Genomic DNA, 21,377 nt, shown 5'->3' on the forward strand with positions numbered 1-21,377 from the left:
AAAAAAAAAAAAAAAAAAAAAAAAAAAAAGGCAGGGAGGCGAATTAAATAACGATCGTGGTCGACAGAAGGCCAGACAGACTTGTCAAGAACGACAAATTACGGAAAAAACGGTAGGGTTAAGTAATATTTTCTTTCCTACGACACCTTGACCACATCTCGTTGGAAAGAGGGAGAAATTGGGCGTGGTTGTGCGTAACGATTGAATGATTTTGGAGACGGTCAAGCCAGACAGTTTTGTTGTTGTTGTTGTTGTTTGTAGGACCAAATAAATGTGCCAGTCCCGGCGTTACGCAATCGGCTCCGAGCGGTTCGTGCGTTACGGTCAGACTACGTCGCTGCTGCACTTTGTTTGATGCCTGAATTATCACCCACCCGTTGTTAAGGTTACATTCAGCCGCATTTGGTCCGACTCTATTGCAGACAAACATGCCGTGCCATCGGGTCACACAATTCTAGGAGAAGTCAAACTCATCACGTGTAAGGTGGAGACGCTTGGCTGAAAATAAAGATCATTTAGTCTAATGTTATCTGTCAGATTGTAAACGTGTGGTAGCATCCGATGTATATTGTGAACTCTCGGGAAGTTCCATACTGCCTCTGTGTGTGAACAAGTTAATACCAACGCGTTTCAGCGTCTCAGCTGCAGACCATGTATGAAAATGGTCTGCTCATTCCAAATGGCCTTAATTGATTTAATCGTGACATTGCACATGCAGCTTTCGTTCTCGTCCATTCCTCATAGAGATAATAATATAAGAGGCGGACAGACGCTTTTGTGTTTGAGAAACCCAGCGAGATGGTCTGTTGCAGTGCATGAGCACTTTGTGTCAAATTGACTCAAACATGCAAAACACAAGGTTTGTGACAAATGAAAAGTACACGTGCAAATAAAACTCATGTCTGTCATTCAGTGGTAGGGAACAGGTGATGGACAGAGACGCTACAAGTCTGCTCACCCAGACCTGCACCATAACTCCTCTTTAGATTTTGTGTGATCTGATTCACAACACGAGGACGGCACACAGTGAGCTCTGCTGTCCTCTACAGGTGATGGCGGTGTCAGTCTCCAGGGATCTGACAGTGCAGGTGATGCCAGATGCGAACACTGTCAAGCTGGCTGACAGACAGCAGGCACTGTGCGCTGCCATCCAGAGAGGGGAGCCCAAATGTCTCGGGGTGAGTCTAATGCACCATATTTTTATTTGATTTAAGTGTCAAAAGTATTTATCTACAACTGACAGCGTGATTTCCATCTGCTTTAAACATAACTGGAGAGGATATTTTTCAAGTTTGTATTACTTTTCTTAACATCTCAGCAACTCAGTTCATGACTTTGAAGCCTATCCTGCCGTTCGAAAGACACGTTTCTTTATCCATTTCTGCTCGTGTGTTTCCGCTTGCTTTCTTCTTCTGCTTCTTTAAAATTTTTGACACTTACTTAGAAGGGAAAACAATTTACTATGACCGCACTTCAGATTCTGCTTGCTTTCCAAGCACTACTGCAGCTTTGATCTCTTCCCGATCTTACAAACTATGAGGCAAACAAATGTCATTATGACAGAAAGTGCTTGTGTTAATCAGTGGCATCAAAAGGAATATGTTTCTTTTGACAGCCCTAATTGAAAAATCATAAAAACAATAGAATATGATCTAGTAGACCATTATTACACTCTCTGTATAGACACCACTTTGTAGCATGCCACATGCAACTGATTAGACATTTAACTATAAAAGCTGGTGGAGCAATGGAGTTTGCGCCTGTGTGTTTCTGCCAGGTTAGTCAGGTGATGCTTGGGCTGATGGTCATATCCTACTCCATTCCTCTGCACGTCACCGAGTTCACCGAGGTAGTCAGCCTGGGAGTTCCTTGGTGGAGTGGCCTCATGGTGAGTTTCTTGGTTAAAAGACGTTTGTCAGCTGGTCAGAGGGATCCTAATGTATCTGCCTTTTTATCTCCTTGGCTGTGTGCACCCAGTTCATCACAGCAGGTGCGGTCGCTATCATGCTGGACAGACGCTGCACCATGAAGATGGTAAGTCTCTTCAACCTGTAGACATCCTCTCCGTCCAGTCATGCATATTAATTAGGTATTGTCCACTATTGTCTTTAGTCTCAAGTTCACGACGTTGTAGCTTTAGCATCGGAGGTCTATTGTATATTACAACATACACAGCATCTTAGTTGCCGAGGTTGCCATGAAAAACAAGTAAGTACGAAGATACTTGATACAACCAAATATACAAGCTCACATTACTGTTACTACTACTTATCTGTCCCCTCTGATGTTTAGAAAGATAAAATGTGTTTTGTTTTTTTTGTTTTTTAGTTGAAGGTGTGTTTGATAGTGACCGTGGTGTCCATCGTGCTGTCAGCGGTAGCTGTGATCATCTATGCTGTCGACATTGACAAGAATCACGACGTGCCCTGTCCCAGTGAGACGCAGAGCACGTGTACCGACCAACATTTTGCCATGGTTGGTGTCAGATTCGTTTCATGTCACCGTGATATCTTTGCGTGCCTTTTCTTTGCTTGTTTTCTGTTTATTTGCAGTTGTTTTCTGTATCCTTGTTGTGTTGTGTCTCTCTGTCATCATTTCTTCATCAGTAACCTAATTATATGGAAGTATGCAACAGTGTATATATACACTTAAAGCCTGTGGCCTCAGTGTGTGCAGCTGAGGCAGCACATTAAGTCACAGACTCATCCAGCTAAAAGCCTCACAGCATTTAAGAAGGCAATTTCTATTTAAAAAGATGTGTTATTGTATATAGATTGCATTATTATGTACAAACACGCGTAGACATGTCGATATAGTTCTATGTGTGAATACACCTGTGTGCAGGTCTCCCTTGTGCCTCTATAACAGTTGTGACTCATCAGAGAATGGACATGGGCCTTCTGAGGGTGTCCTGTGGTGTCTGGCAACAGAATGTTGTTAGTGGGGGCCTTTAGGTCCTATGGGTTGAGGGGAGGGCCCTCTGTGGATCATCCCACAGATATTTGATACTCAGTTTATGGAATTTGGAGGCCAGGTCAACACCTTGTGAACTTCTTCATGTTTTTTGAGTTGTTCCTAAACTGTGTCTGTGTCAGGCAGCATCCTGCTGGGGATGGCTGCTGCCATGTGTCATTGCTATGGGGTGGGGGTGCCTGGTCTGGTCTAGGTATGTGGTATATGTCTAAGTAACATCCACATGAATGCCAGGTCCAAATGTTTCCCAGCAGAACACTGAATTGTCAGAAGAGGGTCAATGGTATTTACTTCTCCTGTCAGTGGTCATAATGTTTTGCCTGATAGGTGTTAATATCTATAATTCAGTTTTGTCATGTTGGATTTTCCCTACTGAGATCAGTAAAATCTTATCTGTAAAAAGCAGAGCCTCTCTCTGAAGATCCTTTCCATAAATATCATAAATTGCATTAGAGACTTGCGGCAGCCTTGGCAGAGACTTGGCCCTGACTGCCTGTCTCTGCAAAGATAGCGTTATCTAAAGATTAAATAAAATGAATACCACGGGGTTTTCAGGTGTAGGAACAGAGCTACATGTGACGTGCTTCCTGGGCCTTGAGAATGTCCAGAGATAATGAATGAATGAATGCCAGCTTGAAATTAAACAGGATCTGGGGCAAGCTGTGTAGCAGGAAGGAGCCTGACTTGAGTCTGGAAAACAGGATCTGTAGATAAAATACAGTAAAATATTAGATTTTAACTTCAAAGTCTTGTTTGGCAAAATACAGCAGCTGAACTGTGTCTACCAGGCAGCTAGAGACTACAATCTGGCAGTTTGATGGAGTATGCCTGGTATTTGGGGCTGTTGTTGATGACAATTGCTGGCAAGTGGTAAACCTGGCTCCACTTCTGCAAATTAAACACATGACACAAGGGAAAGAGAGAGAGAGAAAAAAAAATGAAGAAAACCTCCAGATTAGGGGAGGAGACAGGCCGTGACAAGACATCAGGAATGGGTCATTTATACTTACAGATACACCGAGTCCAGAAAACCTTCTCAGGTCCTGGCAGAAGGGTTTTGTTTTCAGACACGAATAAATGAGATTTGTGTGTCTTGTAATGACTTTTGTGTGTCGTCTGCCTTTCTACAACAGAGGCTCAGCAATGGAGTGAAGTCGTCCCTCCTCCTCTTCACTTTGGCTCAGACAGTCATCTCTGCCATTCTCTGCTTCCTGCTCTACAGACAGAAAAGCGCATTTGGACAATATGCGGTAAGAATCCAGCTCTCGGTCAGGAAAGACAAAAATGATTTCATCTACTCAAAGTCGAATCAGAACGGCTTCAACTGCAGTTCCTGCCTCGGGATTACGCATGCTCACCGCGCTCACTAGAATTATAAAAGCTGATCCGTCAGTGTGGTCCTCTCCTGTTTTGGTCAACATCACAAATGTGTAGTACTGAGGGATTTCGCCTAAGATTAGATTTTTAAATTGCAAAAGTCAAAAGCTGTACCAATCAGTGAAAGACCTATAAAAGTACGCCGCAGTACGACAGCTCTATTAACATGTGTGCAGTGCCGTAGCATAGCGATGCCTTGCTTTCAGGTAGTAACACGATGACAAGGCTCAGTTCATTCATGAAACATGCCAAAGGATTTATGTCACTGTCTAGTGGCCATTTCTATGGTGATGAAGTAAACATGACGCGACACAGTTATAAGGCAAAAAAAACTGCAGATTTTCTGAGCTTCTTGCTAATTGGAAATAGCTGAGCTTAAGTGGTGAAGTCACATGCGCGGCAAATCAGGCTGCAGTCGTCAGCGCACTAGTGAGCAGGACAGTGCTTAAAATAATCTAGGGAGATGAAATGTTCACATTTCAAGTCGGAATACAGTACATACCATAATGACTAGACAGGGCTCATCCCTGCGCATTAGTGCATCCTAAGACTTTGCAAATTGTCAAACAACAGAATGTACAGAGAGCTGACTAAGTCTTTTTTTTTTTTTTTTTTTTTACAGTTTCTAACTCAAGATGCTCCATCCTCCTCCACGCTTGTACCCCCTGACCTGAACTGATCAATCACTGGACCAAAGATCACTCAAGGATCAGATCATGCCACTAAGATGACTGATGAGCTGTGGCCCTGACGGCGGAAAGCCTTGAAGTTGTCTTTGTATCTATAGAGTTATCCTACTCACTTAGCTTGCTGCGATAATGACACCATTTTTTTTCATCAGTCAGTCATTCAAATCATGAATGTTCAGATTTCAGTCAAACTGATTCAAACCTGGAAACAATAAACAACAGAGCTATTGTAAAAAATACAAAGAAGGGAGTGAATGGCGGAAGCATTGACTCTTAGACACTGGTATGATACATGTACAGATGTAATACAAATGTATGAAATGAGACGGGGCGATTGTATCCTGATAACGTCAGTCGGCTTGCTGCTTTGTAGCTGCAGGTCCACGAAGCACCTGGATTAAAGATGATGGAATCGGGAAGCGTCCTCCAGCTTTGTGACACACCTAATCCATCACCGCATAAAACATCCTTCACTCGGTTACAGGTGGTTTTAGCTTAAACGCTGTGTAACCGTATTTGGAAGGACGGACAGCCGACTTCCTCACGAAACCTTTGTCATGTACAGTATCTGTCCTTTCTGTTTTAACCCTGATGATATTGCTTATTTTATATAAAATAAACCCATGCATACATACACTGTATATGAATGAAAACGTCCAGTGAGATGTGTTTATTCAATTGCACCATATGGCAGCGTTCGAAGATGTACTGACCTAAAAAGACAGACAAGGAATAAACTGGACGGAAAAGTCTTAAAATGCATGGTCTATGTTAGATAGCGTAAACAAAAGAATAAATACACATGTTATGGGGCAAATGCTGCCTTTGTCTGGGGAGTCAACATGCCTGAGAATATGACTCGAGTGGAAATAAAGTCCGAAAGGAAAATTTGTGTGGTGAAAAACTGCTGAAATTCTGGGTTAAATTCTAAGTTCTCAGAAAAGTACGATATATATTTGTCTTTATTCCTAACAGAAGTAACTCAAAAGGCGTACAAGAAATTTTGATGGGGAAGATGACTGCTGGGTGTTTAATAACACAAGCTTGCCGACCAGGACCTATGCTTTCACTCTCTCAGATACAGATCCTGTCGTTTCAACAAGTGTTGAGGCCTGAGCACACACTCAGTTTGACTGAATTAGGACATGGACTTGCTCATAATGATGCTCAATTTGTCCAGCTTGCCAGATAGCGAGGGGCTCACCGGGTCACTCTCGGTCCTGATCACTGGACCATAAGCAGCTCAGCAGTGGGGGTCCAATGGTTGTCTGAGGGGTTGTATAGCACTTGAACTGGAACATGATGAATAGATTTGTTTCCACTTGATCTCACATGAAATCACAGCAACAGTCATCGGTTATTTGTAACAAGTTGTCGTTTGTTTGAGTGAGAATGTGGGACAAATGATGTTATTTCTCAGGACTGTCTGTCTGTAAAATGCTTAAATGAACAGTGGCATGTGGACACTTTCTGAGAAAAACAAACAGGGAACTTTGTACTTAACAGACTTTGGAAGATGTCCATCTGACTTATTTGCTCAGACAGAGATTCGGTTGTTAGTACAGTCAGTAAACATATGACGTTTCACAATCTCTGTCTCTTACCCCACTTGTAATTCATTCAGTCTATGAACTATTAGTAAACTCTGGCCTGCTTTCCTTTCTTTTTAATACCCTACTGATTACTAGTTAACCTTGATTAGTTTCTGAGACATTTGTGAAAAAATAAACGCAAATTCTAACTGGACACTGTTGCCACCTGCTGGATCATCTCCAGTCGCATGTGCAGCATATCAGTGTATTCAAAGATGAACTGTGCTCGAGTCAAACCCCTTTCCTTACTGTGCGTTGTATCTGTGTCTTGCTGCCCCCATGTACCCGTTCAGTGTAGTGCAGTCTGGCCGCTTTTTGATATTTTATCTTTCATGGAAGTTCATGTGTATTAATCTCATCGTATAATCAAGTTTCGCGAGTACGACCAGCACAAATACAACAAAGCCTACATCAGATTACCAATTCAGTCAGGTATAGTCATCGCAGTCGCTGTTCTTTCCATGGCTGACTGACTTCTAGCTGCGGTGTAGCTGTTACCTAAGGATAACAGTCACTTAAATCTCAAAGCTGCTACGGGTGAAAACAAGAATAGTTACAACTACTTCAGGCCAGAGTTTCACTCTGTTTAAAAGTGACATAAACCCTTTAAGTAATATTAATCAGAAAGATTAAAGCCTATGTTTAATCCCCACCCACCAAAATCCAAAATCAACACAAGTGGTGTTATTCCATGGTGGCCAATCCATGTGTGAACCACTCTTTCACAATTTGAGCCCCATGGATCCTGGCATTGTCCTCTTGGAATATGCCCGTGCCATCAGGGAAGAAAAAAACCATTGATGGAATAATCTGGTCATTCAGTATATTCAGGTAGTCAGCTGACCTCATTGGGCACATAATGTTGCTGAACCTAGACCTGACCAACTGCAGCAACCCCAGATCATAGCACTGCCCCCACAGGCTTGTACAGTAGGCACTAGGCATGATGGGTGCATCACTTCATCTGCCTCTCTTCTTACCCTGATGCCCCCATCACTCTGGAACAGGGTAAATCTGGACTCATCAGACCACATGACCTTCTTCCATTCCATCTTTATCCTCCCAAGCAAATTGAAGCCTTTTTTCCCAGTTAGCCTCACTGATTAGTGGTTTTCTTAAGGCTACACAGCTGTTCAGTCCCAATCCCTTGAGTTCCCTTCTCATTGTACATGTGGATATCTTTTAAGCGATCGTTTAAGTGATTGCTGATCACGATCAATCAGGACTTTTTTCCGACCACATTTCTTCCTCAAAGACTACGGTTCCCCACTATCCTTGTAGTTTTTAATGATGCGTTGGACAGTTTTTAACCCATTTTTAGTAGTTTCTACAATCTCCTTAGATGTTTTCTCTGCTTGACTCATGACAATGATTTGTCCCTTCTCAAACAAACAAACATCTTTTCCACGACCATGTAATGTGTCTTTCAACATGATTGTTTAAGAAATGAGAAGCTACTCATTGCATCAGTTGGGGTTAAATAACTTGTTGCCAGCTGAAAGATGATCGCCCATGCAGTAATTATCCAATAGGAGGCTTGTACCTATTTGCTTCGTGTTACGCCCCTCTGCTTCCTCCATTGGCTGTGCAAGTCTTTGGCTTGTGCTTAATCATCTTAATCAGCCACACCTGAGAAGACCAAATAAAGGGCCTTGTTGAAAGAACCGAGGAGGATCACTTTAGCTGCAGAGGCTCACCATGTTTGACCTGTTGTCTTTTTGTTTTGTTTTTTAATTAAATACACCCTTATTTTTCTAACTCCGTTATTTGTCTCCACTCTCACACCTCTCGAGCTGGGTTGTAACATAAATGGGGGCTTGTCTGGGATCATTTTGAGAGACTGAATGCTGGAGTTCTTTTTTCCTTAGGGTGAGAATTGGGGTTATTTGAAGCCTCGTTTGCAGTTGATCTTTTTTTTTTTTTCTTGGAAGTTAGTAGAGTCAAGTTAATGTTGCCACGTGAGGTGAATTTGCATGTTTTAGAACTTGTCTGGTATAGAAAGCCTCAGGGTGTTGGTGTGACCATCACCACTTTATTATTGTTTGTGCGGTAACCCTGGGGTGGCCCCTGGCGTGGCCGGGAAAGCCGACGAAGACTAGGTGAGGTCTAATATTTAGAATTTGTCTGTTCGGTAGAGAGGAAACCAGGGAAGTTCTAGAACAGGTTAACTGTGAGCAAGAACCTCTAATGTTGTGGTATGTGGTAGAATTCGGTGGTCTTAATTTTTACAGTATTCTTTGTCGGGACGGTGATATTTTGGATGAGCTGACAGGAGGAATTATGTGTGACCATGCCCACTGTGCGAACATCAGCAAAAACAGGGGCTTTGTTTTGTGTGTGTGACCTTTAGTTTTGTAGGGAAGTCGGCCCAATTTTGGTGGCTACCATTGTGATGTTACTATCTGGGTGAAGGCAGTAACTATGTGTGGTGCCACATTCGTTGTGGGTGTGACTTTTCCATGTGTTCAGTCACTTGGCTTCATTGACTTTGTAATTTGCATGTGTGTGACCATTAGGCTGTGGTGAGGACAGTTCACTGTGTTGCGATTACTTGTTGCTAACCTTTGTCCAAGGTAGTAACTTGGTTTAAGTAATCACTTGGTTTGTGGCAGTTCTCCATGTTGTGTGGGTCACATGTTTTGTATCTCGTGTCAATGTTGTGCTATGTTCAAAGGCATTAATTTTTGCACGTCTGGGAAGATGGGGACATGATTGCAGAGGGGCTTTGTTCATTTTCAGGGCTCCTGGAGGATCCCTTTTGAGGGTGGAGGTGTTACGCCCCTCTGCTTCCTCATTGGCTGTGCAAGTCTTTGGCTTGTGCTTAATCAGCCACACCGGAGAAGACCAAATAAAGGGCCTTGTTGAAAGAGCCAAGGAGGATCACTTCAGCTGCTGAGGCTCGCTATGTCAGACCTGGTGTCTTTTTGTCTTTATTTTAAATTAAATAAACCCTTATTTTTCTAACTCTGTCATTTGTCTCCACTTTATGTTGCGCCTCTTGAGCCGGGTTGTAACACTTGGTTAAATCCAGGTGGCGTGTATATCGGTGTATATCAGATATAAAATCTCCCTTGTTCAAATCTCTACCGCACTCCTCTTCAATTTGGGAGGAAGACACTTTTAGTGACACTGAGCCGTTACTTATGCTGCTATATAAGTACAGCCCAGCCCTGTTCATTCCTTCAGAGTACATCCACACCAAATAGCCACTTCTGAGTCTTTTTTTTTTTTTTCCACTCTCAATTTTGATTCCACGCAACAAATATTCTAAATTAGCTGATGTGTTGTGAAGGCTGTATAAAATCATCTGCTTAGAGAGGGTTTCTGGGAAGCCAAAGCAGCACCTGGCCTGCCCAGGAAAGGCTTTCAGTATGACTGCATATTTTACCATAGGCCTAGCAGTTTTAATTCCTGTTCTTCAACTACAGTACTTGCAAGCATTTTTTTTTTTTTTTTTTTTTTTTTTTTTGGCATTTCTACAGAAACCACTACCATTACCTAGCTCACTGGACTTGTTCGGTTAACATTAACATCCATCCTGGGGAATCTGATCACAAGTGGCCAGTGTAAAATACAGATGTGAACAACCCCAGGACACATGAGAGATGGACAATCTCTGACCACATTTGAAGGTCCTGGAGATGATCTGGTCACATTCCTTTGGTAGTGTGAACACACATGAATCACATTAAAAACCACCTGCTCAACAGGGGTGCTGCCTCATTCATTTAAAAACTAAACAAAGCAAAACAACAACACACAACCACTATTATATATGATCGGCAGAAAACGAAAAAGCACCGGTTCTGAAACAGCGGTAGAGATCCATTAGAGACAGCAACTATTACAATATTCTACTGCGTCTCGTTTTTTTTGCATACAGAGCACGAAACTGAGATCAGATCTGGAGAGCTGGCTGGAGACGCATTTAGAAACGCATATTTACACTAGGTGTCAACACACTTATCTAAAGCAGATCACAAGGTCTGAACAGGGCCTGTGTTGCTGCCACTATCGCATAGCTAAAACTACATATGAAATATCAGTTACAGACATGATCATTATTCATGTTGGATGGATTCGTTGAAAATCCAAATGTCTACACAGGAGCTGAGTATAATGATGGACAAATCAGTCAGCATCTATATATTTTTGTCCAAGCCTGATCTCTGTGTCCTCTCACGTCTCTAGACTGGACTGAGCGGTGGTAGCAGCAGTAGACAGCACTAGTTTGGACTCTTCCAGAAAAGCAGGGTGACGGATATGTTGCCACCACTGGAACCGTTGGAGGAACACTGGCAGCAGCTGATGGAACATAACCGTCACATAGGGGTTTCCCTTATATCAGCTGAGCACAGGACCATACCATTACCCTGCAGTATAGGAGGCACACGAGGGAAAAGGGCACAGTGAAATCACTCACAACTACGTACGTCGGCAAAGCACAGCCATTTTAAAGACTTATAAATAATTATAAACCACGATGTCGACAAAGTTGACCGGTGCGGTTTCAAAATATTTTTTGTTTTGTTTCGTCCTCCCGCAAACCGTGGATGGTTCCAAAGATGGCGGCGGTTTCTGTCAGTGTGGAGTGAAACTTTCATATTTTAAGGAGAATTTTCCCCTATTTGACATCCCATTATGTCGACTGCAGTCGCCTGATTACTAAAATAAACACCTCCGGAAATACGTGGACGTTTGACAGAATTCGCCACGACCGAGCAGCCTCCTCCTGAGTTCCGTTTTTGATCGCAAACCACCGGGCTTCCTTCGAAGTTGATGGTGGCCGAGCCACCTGACATTGCGATCATACCGACTCTTGTTGTGGTTAGGTAGCTCAAGGCGGAACAGTCGGGTGAGATTGGACGTCGAGCTGAGTAGCCAGCTAATTTGTCGGCCCGAGTGCGTCGAAAACTCGGTCGGTTTTGTTCCCGCTGGATTCCGTCAGGGCAGGTCGGAGATCCTGAGGACGTGTCACGTCACCGGTCAGTGAAAATAAATAGGTGGTGTTGAATGTCACCACCAGCCACTGTCGGACTGAATTTGGTTTGCTAGCGTCATGTAAGTACCTGCTCATTTCCACCGGTTTCCTTGTTTCACTGTTCGCCTAAAGAGCGTGTTTTGTTTTGGGGCCTGTAGTCACTTAGCTCGGTAGTACGGCTATGTTATGACTTGTAATGTTTGATAGTTATTAACAAACGCTGCACACGATGTAGCTCTCAAAATGTGTTCCTATTATTTATATTGGTTAACTAAATGCCTATATTTGTCATAATCCTCCTACATTAAGGGAGTAGCTGTCGGTTACATGGTTTGTTTTGTCTTGAGTTGTCAACTCTGACCTGGTGAGTCGCTGACTAGTTATTATCTACTCACGGTTAGTAACAATAAAATGTGAATGAATTGAAAGGAAAGGCTCCTGCGGCCCACTTTGTTGCCAAACATTGTTTTAACCCTCACTTCCTGGTTCCTGTGTGACGGACAGACATCCTGGCAAATCAAATGGAGAAGCTCCAGGATCTGAGCCAATCAGAGCTTCAGGAGCTCCTGGACAACCCAGAGAGAGTGGAGACTATGGCTCTGGAGTCTGACGAGGTACCAATAATGTTTTACACAAAGAAACTATTTTTAGTTGGCTTCTGCTTTGAAACCGATTTGTAAAACCCTAAATTAAACACTACCAGTGTGGTGTATATGACAATTAAGGTTGTCATTATAATAAACATGCAGTCATTTTCTATTTAAACATTCAGTGGGGTAATGTGGGGAAAGAATGCTTTCTTTTGTATCCATGAGTTGCCTTGAAGTAAGTTTGATTTCTCTAATAACATGCATTTAAATATAGCTAGCTACTTCCACCTTAATATGCCTCCACCCTGAGTGTGGGGTCTTAGTAGGACCTCTTGGTTCAATATACCCTCAGAAAACAATGTCTTCTCAAAGTCAGGCAGTCTGAACTAAATAGTAACTTAAAAGAGGGAGTATAAAATTTGATCTGGGGTTTCACTTTCTACACCTAAGACAACTACAAACCTTAGAGATCAACTACCGTAGGCATTCTGTTATACAAATAAGAGTGTCTTCTACAGTTCTGGATAGGTGGTATTGTGTGCCGGCACATTTATGAGTGATTGTCTGGAATATACTTGGTTAACTAAGTCACCATATAGGGCCTTTTCGCACTCTGTATGCAAATAAACCCTGACATCATTTGGGCCGCAGTAGAATATTTACAAAGTGCCCGTCTGAAATGGATCACTACCGCTATTTCAGAACCAGGAACAGCGCAGTTTTATTTGTGTGCACACAGTTGTTATTTATTGAGCTCCACCCTGAAGTTAGTTAGATCTGAACAAAACTCAGATTGTAATTACAAACCTGGAAGTTTCCATGTGCACCATTATAAAGGTAAATAAATACACTGGTGGTTATTGAGGAACTAGTAACCTAACTACATGCGGTCACAGATCAGATCTCTCTAATCCGATCTCAATGTGTTCGGGCGTGTTCACACCTTTGCTTTACGCTGGCCACGTGGGACTGGAATCCTCTGGACGGATGTTAATGCAGCGTAGATCGTTGTCCAGTCTCTACTTAACGTCTCAGAGAGTGAGGTTGTGGAATAGGATCGAGTAGAATAGACTGAGTACATTTTATTGTGAATGCAGCGAAACTGCTGCGTCTCTATTGGTGCAATAAAAGAAACTCGGGGAATAAAATGACCTCAAATCACATCTCATGACTGTTAGGTCAGATAGAGAGGTAGTATAAAATAGATCACAGGAGTAAAGTATGACACCAGTATATATAAAACTGTTTCACCAGAATGATGATGATATGGGTGTAATTACTGATATAATGTTATTATGGTGTTGTATAGTGTCATCTTGCATGTCATTGATCCATGCTGTTAAGGTCCTGTAACACCTGCCAGAGGGTCAAACAGGTGGTATTTAGTATGTGAAGTGTACTTTAAAATGTTTATGGCTCCGCAGAGGTTTCAGGAGCAGCGGTGCTGAACTGTGAATGTACTAGTGCTTGCTCGTATGTAAACAGGACTCACTCCTTCCATAGAAAAAAATAGAAAACAGACCCAGAAAAATGTTTTGACTAGGACGATAACAACGAGGCCAGCCACCTAGCCAAACTAGATGATTTACAGGGTACTTGGGATCTCTGAGAGTATTTCCTGATTACTGGAATGCAAACATGCAAATCATTAAAGGTACGCGTTGTTCTCCACAGACAGCTGCACTGAACTCAAGGGTTTGTTAGTCAGGCACGGTTCAGCAGGTTCAAGAATGCCAGTATGCCAGGTTCCTGAGTCTTAGGAGACACTGGTCTTCTGAGATTAAACGTTTGGCCAGTGGTGATTGGTCAGTCAAGAAATCCTGAGTTGGCCACATCATGGGGGAAAATGCATGTGTTTTAAATTGGTTGACTGAATTTAACAGCTGTCAGTTTAACTAAATAGCTGAGTAAATGAGTGGCACTATACTTGAAGACACTGTTGTTTGTGACTTCTGAATTGTCCAGTTGGGCAAGTAAATAAGAATCTGTTTATGTTTGACACTCAGCCATGTCCTCACAGAATGATATATAACTTTCCATAAAAATACAATAAAATAAAATGATAATTCTCGCGCGTTACAACCCATCATCTGATGCCCGTCTCTCTGTTTCAGATCCAGAACATCCAGCTGGAGAGAGAGATGGCTTTGGCATCAAATCGCAGCCTAGCTGAGCAAAACCTGGACATGAAACCTCGTTTGGAGTCACAGAAGGTGGTTCTGGTGGAGAAGTATTCTCAACTAGAGGCTGTCAGAGAAACATACAGACAACACTGCTCCTTGAGAGGTAGGAGCAAAAACGGTTGATAAAAGGAAAGACAACAACAAACACTATGCAGGCTACTTAACTTTGGTATAATCACAAAAATGAAGGAAAAACAATCAAACCAGCAACTTGGCGACATTGAGACAAAAGCTAATGTGTAGGTCCGTCTTTTGTTACCAAAGCAGCCCTGACCTGTTGAGGCATGGACCGCACTAGACCTGTGACGGTATGCTGGGTTATCTGGCAGCAAAATGCTAGCAACAAAACCTTTAAGGCCTGCAAGGTGTGAGTTGGGTCCTCCACAGATCTGACGTGTTTGTCCAGAATTTATGAATTTGGAGTCAATAACTTGAACTCATTATTGTGTTCCTCGTTGCTTTGTGACTCATTGGTTCAGTTCTGATGCTCATATGTTCATTGTAGGCACCATATGCAACAAACTGCTCTCATCTCCCTTCTCTCAGTAGCTCGTCTGTTAAGTTGGACTACATTTTCCTTTGAATAAATAAACCTTTATTCAAACATAATCATAACATATTTTAACAGTGCCTTCAGTCCGTTTACAACGTTTGTATAGTTTGTATAATAGAAACATGCCTCAGGATTAATGTGCAAATCTAAGCAGTAAACACAAAATGCAGTCATCATGCAAGATATGCTTTGCCTCCTTCCCTTTTTTTAATTTTGAGAGGTTGTTAACCTATTTGAAATGTGAACTTGTTCATTTTGGTTTAGTAAGTAGTCTCTGTGTCTCTGTCTCTCATTCTTCTGTGTTCTCTTGATGTCTCTCTGCCTGATTCTTGCTCTTCTCCTCTTCAGATGGGAAGGTGGGGGAGGCCTCTCCAGAGGCATTTTTCTCAAGACTACAGACAGAGGGTGGAAAAACGGAGGCAGAGTCAGAGGTCAGTGTCTATATATATATATATATATATATATATATACCCATATGCATATGCTCAATATGCAATGTGTGAATGTGTGCTTATGCATATATGTGTAGGTGTTGCAAAAAATGCACACAAATAGGTATGACACGTTAAATACATTTCAAATACAGTGCTTAAACAGCCAGAGACTTGTCGTAACTAGACTTGCAAGAGATGATCAGAAAATATATCAGATGTAGATCCATATAATAATAACAATCATAATGAGACATTTTATTTGTGGGCGCCGTTCAAAGCACTCAAGTTCACCTTACAAAAAAAACAGAAATGCCTAAAACATAAGATTCAAACAAACAATGATATAAAAGTGAAGTAGATTTAAAAGCATATAGAATGGAGTAAAGGGAAAGCAGGTGAAATGGAGTAAGCAGTTTTAAAAACACGTGTTTTAAGTGTCGAATGGAAAAAAATGTCAGAGAGTCTCAGTTTTGGATGTCAGGTGAGAGAGTGAGAGAAACCCATGGTAGACAGTGAGGCAGGTGGTGGAATCTGAGAGTATGGGTGGGTGTGTATAATAGGAGGAGTTCAGACAGATACAATGGCGTTTGGTTGTGAAAGGCTTCAAAGGTAAGTCGCTGGATCTTGTGATCAATATGGGATTTTACAGGAAGTCAGTGGAGCTGCTAAAGAACTGAGGTGATGTGGTTTATATAGGGAGTTCATACGTGATGATATGAGCTGTGGCGTTTTGGACAAGTTTAAGTTTATGAAGACATTTGGAGGGTGTTAGCAAGTCTAATTAGATTGTGGTGACATAGTAGATGATCAAGCGGGAGCTTGGCTCTTGCTCAGCAGTACTCCTCAGTGTTACCGTTACTCTCGTCTGCAGGCTCTAGCTGATGAGTTTCTGGAGGGCTCGCTGCCACTGGAGTCCTTCCTCGACCAGTTCCTCTCCCTGCGCTCACTCGCTCACAAAAGACGTGTGCGAATAGAGAAACTCCAGGAGATCATGCGGCAGAGGAGCGAGTGCAACCCCACAACCATGACATCATCAACAGGCCCCAGCCAAGACCCCGCGGCCGTGCCCTCACCGTGGAATCAACAGACCACAACAGCCGCAACGACAAATCAGCACCCAAGCTCCCAACCTCAGCCCTCCAGCTACCAGAATGCCTCCCAGCCAGCCGCCTCATCTGCAGGGGCCCCCGCCGGACTCCCCTACAGCCCGTACCCTGTCTCTCCAACCCACGTACCCGCTGCAGCGGCGGCAGCAGGCCCCGCCGCAGCCAAAGTCCCGTCACAGTTCACTCCTTACCCAGGCTCTGCCTCACCTTTCACGCCAACAGGGAGCTACTCCGGGCCAAGACCCACTTTCGGGCCTCCAGCTTCGGCCGCTTGTCCATACCCAACCCAGCCCTCCTTCCCTGCCCCGCATCCAGGCTCAGCATTTGGCCAGTACACCCCCAGCCACGCCCAGAGTGGCCATGCACCGTATCCAGCCTCCTACAGCTACGGGGGCTACAGCTACCCAGGCGGGCCGGCCTATTCCAATTCTCAGTCACCAACGGGGAGACCCATCTACAGACCAGGCTTTGGAGTTCCACAGCCGTACTCCTGAAAGTACAGCTGCTCCTCTGTCTCAGTTCTTTTGAATTCTTCCATTCTGTGCTGTCTCACTCCCTCCCCTTCAACTCCACTCTCCTTGATGTAATTCCTTTTCCTTCTCTTGTCCTTTTAACTTTTCCCTTCCCCTTCCATTCTCCCGTCTGCCCAGGCGCAAGAGGTCTCTTGCTTTATTTCCCTTCGTTGCGTTAATTCTCTTTGTCTCAGTCTGTTGTTTTTGTCCTGCTTTCTTTTCCCCCCGATCTCCTTGACCCACCAGCTCCCCGACACTAGTCTCAGGTTGTTGCTTTGTGTTTAAGTGTTAAAACATTTGTATCTGGCCCTTCATACGCGTCCTCTCCTCACCCTGTCCGTTGCTCCCTCATTTCCCCACCTTCATTGCAAGTGTGCGTGGGTCGGTGCTTGGCAATCAGAAAATCCTTTTAAATATACAAGTGCACTCCCTCTTATGACAAACGGATGACAAAAATCATTCTGTGTAACACTACATCAGTGTACAGCAACTTTCCGACCAGTGTCTTTCTGCTACACACGAGCACAGTGGGCACTACGAAAGCATCTCCTCCATAACATCTCATTATGGACGGTTTATGTTCAAATCTTATTGCCGTAAGGCTCATAAAATGCAATTAAAATAGAAAAGCGAAGGACTGGTATGATGTATGGCTCTCTTTAAGTGTTAAGTTATGGTGAGGTGCAGGGTTTTGAGGGAACCACATTCTCGGTTGTAGTTCCCAGAGGCAGGTGAATGACTTTATGTACAATTACTTTGTTTTTCTTTTTGTTTTGTTTTTTGGCAGTGCTGAAATCAGTTCCACTTAACTTTCTTTAACCAAAGAAACTTCTGACGGTGATTTGTTTCCCTTCATTTAATTCTGACAGAGGAAGTTGGCTGCAGCTGTGTGTCAGCACGTCACTGTGCTCGCTCCTTTCACTCCAAGATCAGCACTGCACTGCTACCGGTCAGAGTTTTACAAAATTGCACTTGCTATTTGTTATACCTCTTTTTTTCAAGATTTTTTTTCTCAAACACCCCAAATTAGTATTGATGATAATAATAATAATAATAGCACAGGTCCAGCAACAGGTTTGGAAACAACCCGAAGTCATGTTCTAAGTCCCCATGAGTTAAAGCGCTTGTTAACCCGTTACAAGCTCCAGCATTAATTTTTTTCTTTGGTTGATTGGAGGGCAGCAGAAAGCTTGTTATTCTGTAACACTGACATGTTACCATTATCAGACTATCAAACTATTGTCTTTTTCCACATTTAGCAGACATGGAAAAGAAAAATCTATTTATTTGGATTGGTGTGTTTTCCACCCGGTCAGTCCAGTATCCACAGTCTTGCTCCACTATGTTCACAAGCATGTCTGTGTTTGCGCGCGTGGCATATGCATTTATGCGTCCCGCATCCTCCACACCGAACCTTTAAAAGATGGTTGAGCAGATAGAAGCTGCTGTGTGTTGTCGTTGTAATAATCCTCCGTGGGCAAGCAGCACTTTTCACGTTACACGCCGCGTCCTCTGATGCGCCGAAACGATGATCGGTGCAAATTTTAAGAACCCTTCCTTCCCGTGAGTGTTCAGTTCAGATGTGAGTATTGAATTCAGATTTTAGCTCCCACAGCTAGGTGTCTCCATACCCTCACCTGAATGCAGATGGTAAACTGGACACGCACTCTAGGCGGCTCTTCGTATTCAGTTTTTAGCACCCTTGCTCGCACATCTTACACTGGAAATAATATGTATGTATTAAGCAAAAAAAAATAAAAAAATAAACGGCTAGCAAAACAAGGCACAAAGAGAGTTCTACCAGATGTTACCAGTCAAACTGAGATGATCCATTTCCATTTATAACAGCAAGTAAAGTAATTAAAGTGGGTTAGAGGTGTTGGTGATTAAATATACATTATCTAATGGAGATTGAGAAGGAGTTATCTGACATGAGACTGTCGTGGTGTACCTGCAGAAATCTCCTTCACACACACACACACACACACCACTGAATCAACAGAGTGATGTTCCTTTGTCTGTATTGTTCCCACTAACACTCCTCCCCACAGTCCCTTCTTCCACACCTCCTCTCCGTCACTCCCCGTTTTCCACATCTGTTTGTCGAACCACGTACTGACGCTTGGCAATGATTCCCAGATGGAAATAGTTTTCTTTACTCCGAGGTTCACACACTCGGTGGAAATACGTGTGGTGTGCATAGTTCAATGGAGTGATAATGTTAAGGTTGGCCATCAGCTTCGTGTCAGTTGAATCAGTTCAGTTAATCAACCAAACTAAAACATGGCGTGAGATCGCTACCCTGAAAGTGAATACTTTGATGGCGAGTTGTATCGATGTCTGAAACGTGTGGAAACTGAAACTGGACCCAGTCTCTGAAATACTATACTGCTGTTACCAGCTTGCCAACATCAAGACAAGGGAATTACTGAAAGAAGCTCAAAGTGAGTCGAGGCCGTTCAGTTACTTATTACTTAGTGGAGAGAAGTTAGACGGCCGTTTTATTGTAGCAATTAGTGGCTGTGTGATTGAAGGGAAGACAGTAGCTTATAAACACAACCACAGGAACAGTTATTGTTTTTTTTTTTTTTATTTCACATCAATGCATGTGAGAGTGTAACAGAATGATTGTGCCCTTCTTTAGGGCTCTTCTCGTTTGAAACATCCTTTTGAATGATATGTTGTGACAGTGTCATGGATCACAGACACGCTCGCTGCAAGAAAGGACAAGTATTGGAAGGACACTCAGTCATAGGCCTGGTCCAGTTTAACATGAAGGTTGTGATACATGTGAGAAAAAAGAAAAAAAAAACCTGCCCCTGCCAGTCTGGAAGAGTTAAATCAAGAAAAGTTTAGAAAAGAAGAATTGTTGGCTGTTTGTGTCAGAAGTTGTGCACCACTAACAGCAATTATATTGGGTAGTAGTCAGGTTAACACCTCTAGTAAGGCACTCTTTATAAAAAAAATAAATAAATAAAACAATGAATGCAACACATCATTTGGAGGAAGTGAGGCACACCTCCACTTACACGCAAAAAGACTTTGGTATTGGAAAAAAAACAAAGTGTCTGTTTCTGGCCTTTTCACCAAATACTGCAGCCATAGATTGATTGATTTTTGAAGAAAAACATCAGGACTGTGTGGAGCGGTGAGGAAACCGTAACCTTCTTCTCACTGACTCATGAAACAAAACTACTCGCACCACATTCTTTGTCGGGCACAATTTCAATCTTGTCATCTTGTGTCATTTAATAGCACAACCTGCAGAATTAGGGCCACTTGCCGTCTGTAGTGACAAACAAATCTTAATATCAGCAGTTAGGGAATGGATAAAGGCATTGATATACTTTCTTTTGATGATTCAAATTTGCATTTGTTCCTACATTGGGCTGGAAACCTTGCTTTACCCTGCCTTTCCAACTAGGTCCAACTATAGGCCATTTGGTAAAATTTATAAAGGTATGCCTTACTAGACTTTATTCACATACGGTACACAACCGAACATGAACTCATCAGCAGGTTAAACATGGACATTTTGTCAGAGCCGTGCATGCTCCACCTGCTCTTCCTCAAAACTCCTCAGAGTGGCACCGTCATCCATGAGCTGACGGCCTGGATGTGACACATTACGTGAGGCCCGTTGATGTCCTGATGCTACATTACCCCTGGTGCTGATGTAATTTCCTTTACTTCTGTCCAACCCGTGCTTTGGTCTTAGGTTCCACTCACCCCATACACACACACATACACACAAACACACACACACAGATCAGTGTCTCGCAGGTTGGAGTGAGTGAGCGCGTAAATGTGGCTTCACCTCAGACGAAGAGGCTGAAATACTCCAAACATTGTCACATCAAGCTGAAACGTGAAGGATAGGCCGGCTTTCTCTTGATGACTTTAGTGTCCCATAGAGAGAATGAGAATAATAATAGTATTACAGTGTTTTAGAACAAGCACAAGGGTGATGTCCTTATATATATATAGCATAGGAATAATATTATTCAGAGGGAAATAACATTCAGATGGATTCATCTGGTCTTCTGACGATGAGGAATTAAATAATGAAACTGATGACTGGATTGTTGCCTTTTCTTTCTTTCTTTGGGTTGTGAATAATTAAACTCTAAAGTTGATTTAAACTAAACTGACCTGAGTCTGAGTTTTATTTCCAAGCGTTGGAATTGTATTTAATTTAATTAGGAATAACAATAATGACATATTGTTTTTATTTCTCTTGCACAATTCGTACATGACGTGCTGCAAAAAACACAAGAATTATTGCATCTCTATTGTCCATTAGTTACTGATAATGGTCTCCTCAAATGGTATTATCCTGTTTATACCAAGGTCTTTTGCCTTGTCTGAAACTCTAGTTCCCGTTGGT

At 42.7% G+C, this 21,377-nt stretch overlaps 2 protein-coding genes across 2 annotated transcripts; both read left to right on the top strand.

Moving 5' to 3' along the window:
- The first annotated feature begins 11 nt into the window (after positions 1-11).
- tmem176 (transmembrane protein 176) lies at positions 12-7,154 on the top strand. Its single transcript, XM_084555206.1, has 7 exons — positions 12-112; positions 1,050-1,178; positions 1,778-1,888; positions 1,978-2,034; positions 2,329-2,475; positions 4,107-4,223; positions 4,973-7,154. The coding sequence occupies exons 2-7, from the start codon at positions 1,053-1,055 to the stop codon at positions 5,027-5,029; spliced, it is 615 nt and encodes a 204-aa protein (XP_084411332.1). The 5' UTR covers positions 12-112; positions 1,050-1,052; the 3' UTR covers positions 5,030-7,154.
- A 3,897-nt stretch (positions 7,155-11,051) lies between these two features.
- Positions 11,052-21,137, top strand: vps37c (VPS37C subunit of ESCRT-I). Its single transcript, XM_084568771.1, has 5 exons — positions 11,052-11,692; positions 12,117-12,226; positions 14,317-14,488; positions 15,287-15,369; positions 16,244-21,137. Exons 2-5 carry the CDS (start codon positions 12,134-12,136, stop codon positions 16,970-16,972), a joined length of 1,077 nt encoding a protein of 358 aa, XP_084424897.1. The 5' UTR covers positions 11,052-11,692; positions 12,117-12,133; the 3' UTR covers positions 16,973-21,137.
- The last annotated feature ends 240 nt before the right edge of the window (positions 21,138-21,377 follow it).

Source organism: Chelon labrosus, assembly GCF_963514085.1.
Source record: "Chelon labrosus genome assembly, chromosome: 2".
Taxonomy (NCBI): Eukaryota; Metazoa; Chordata; class Actinopteri; order Mugiliformes; family Mugilidae; genus Chelon; species Chelon labrosus.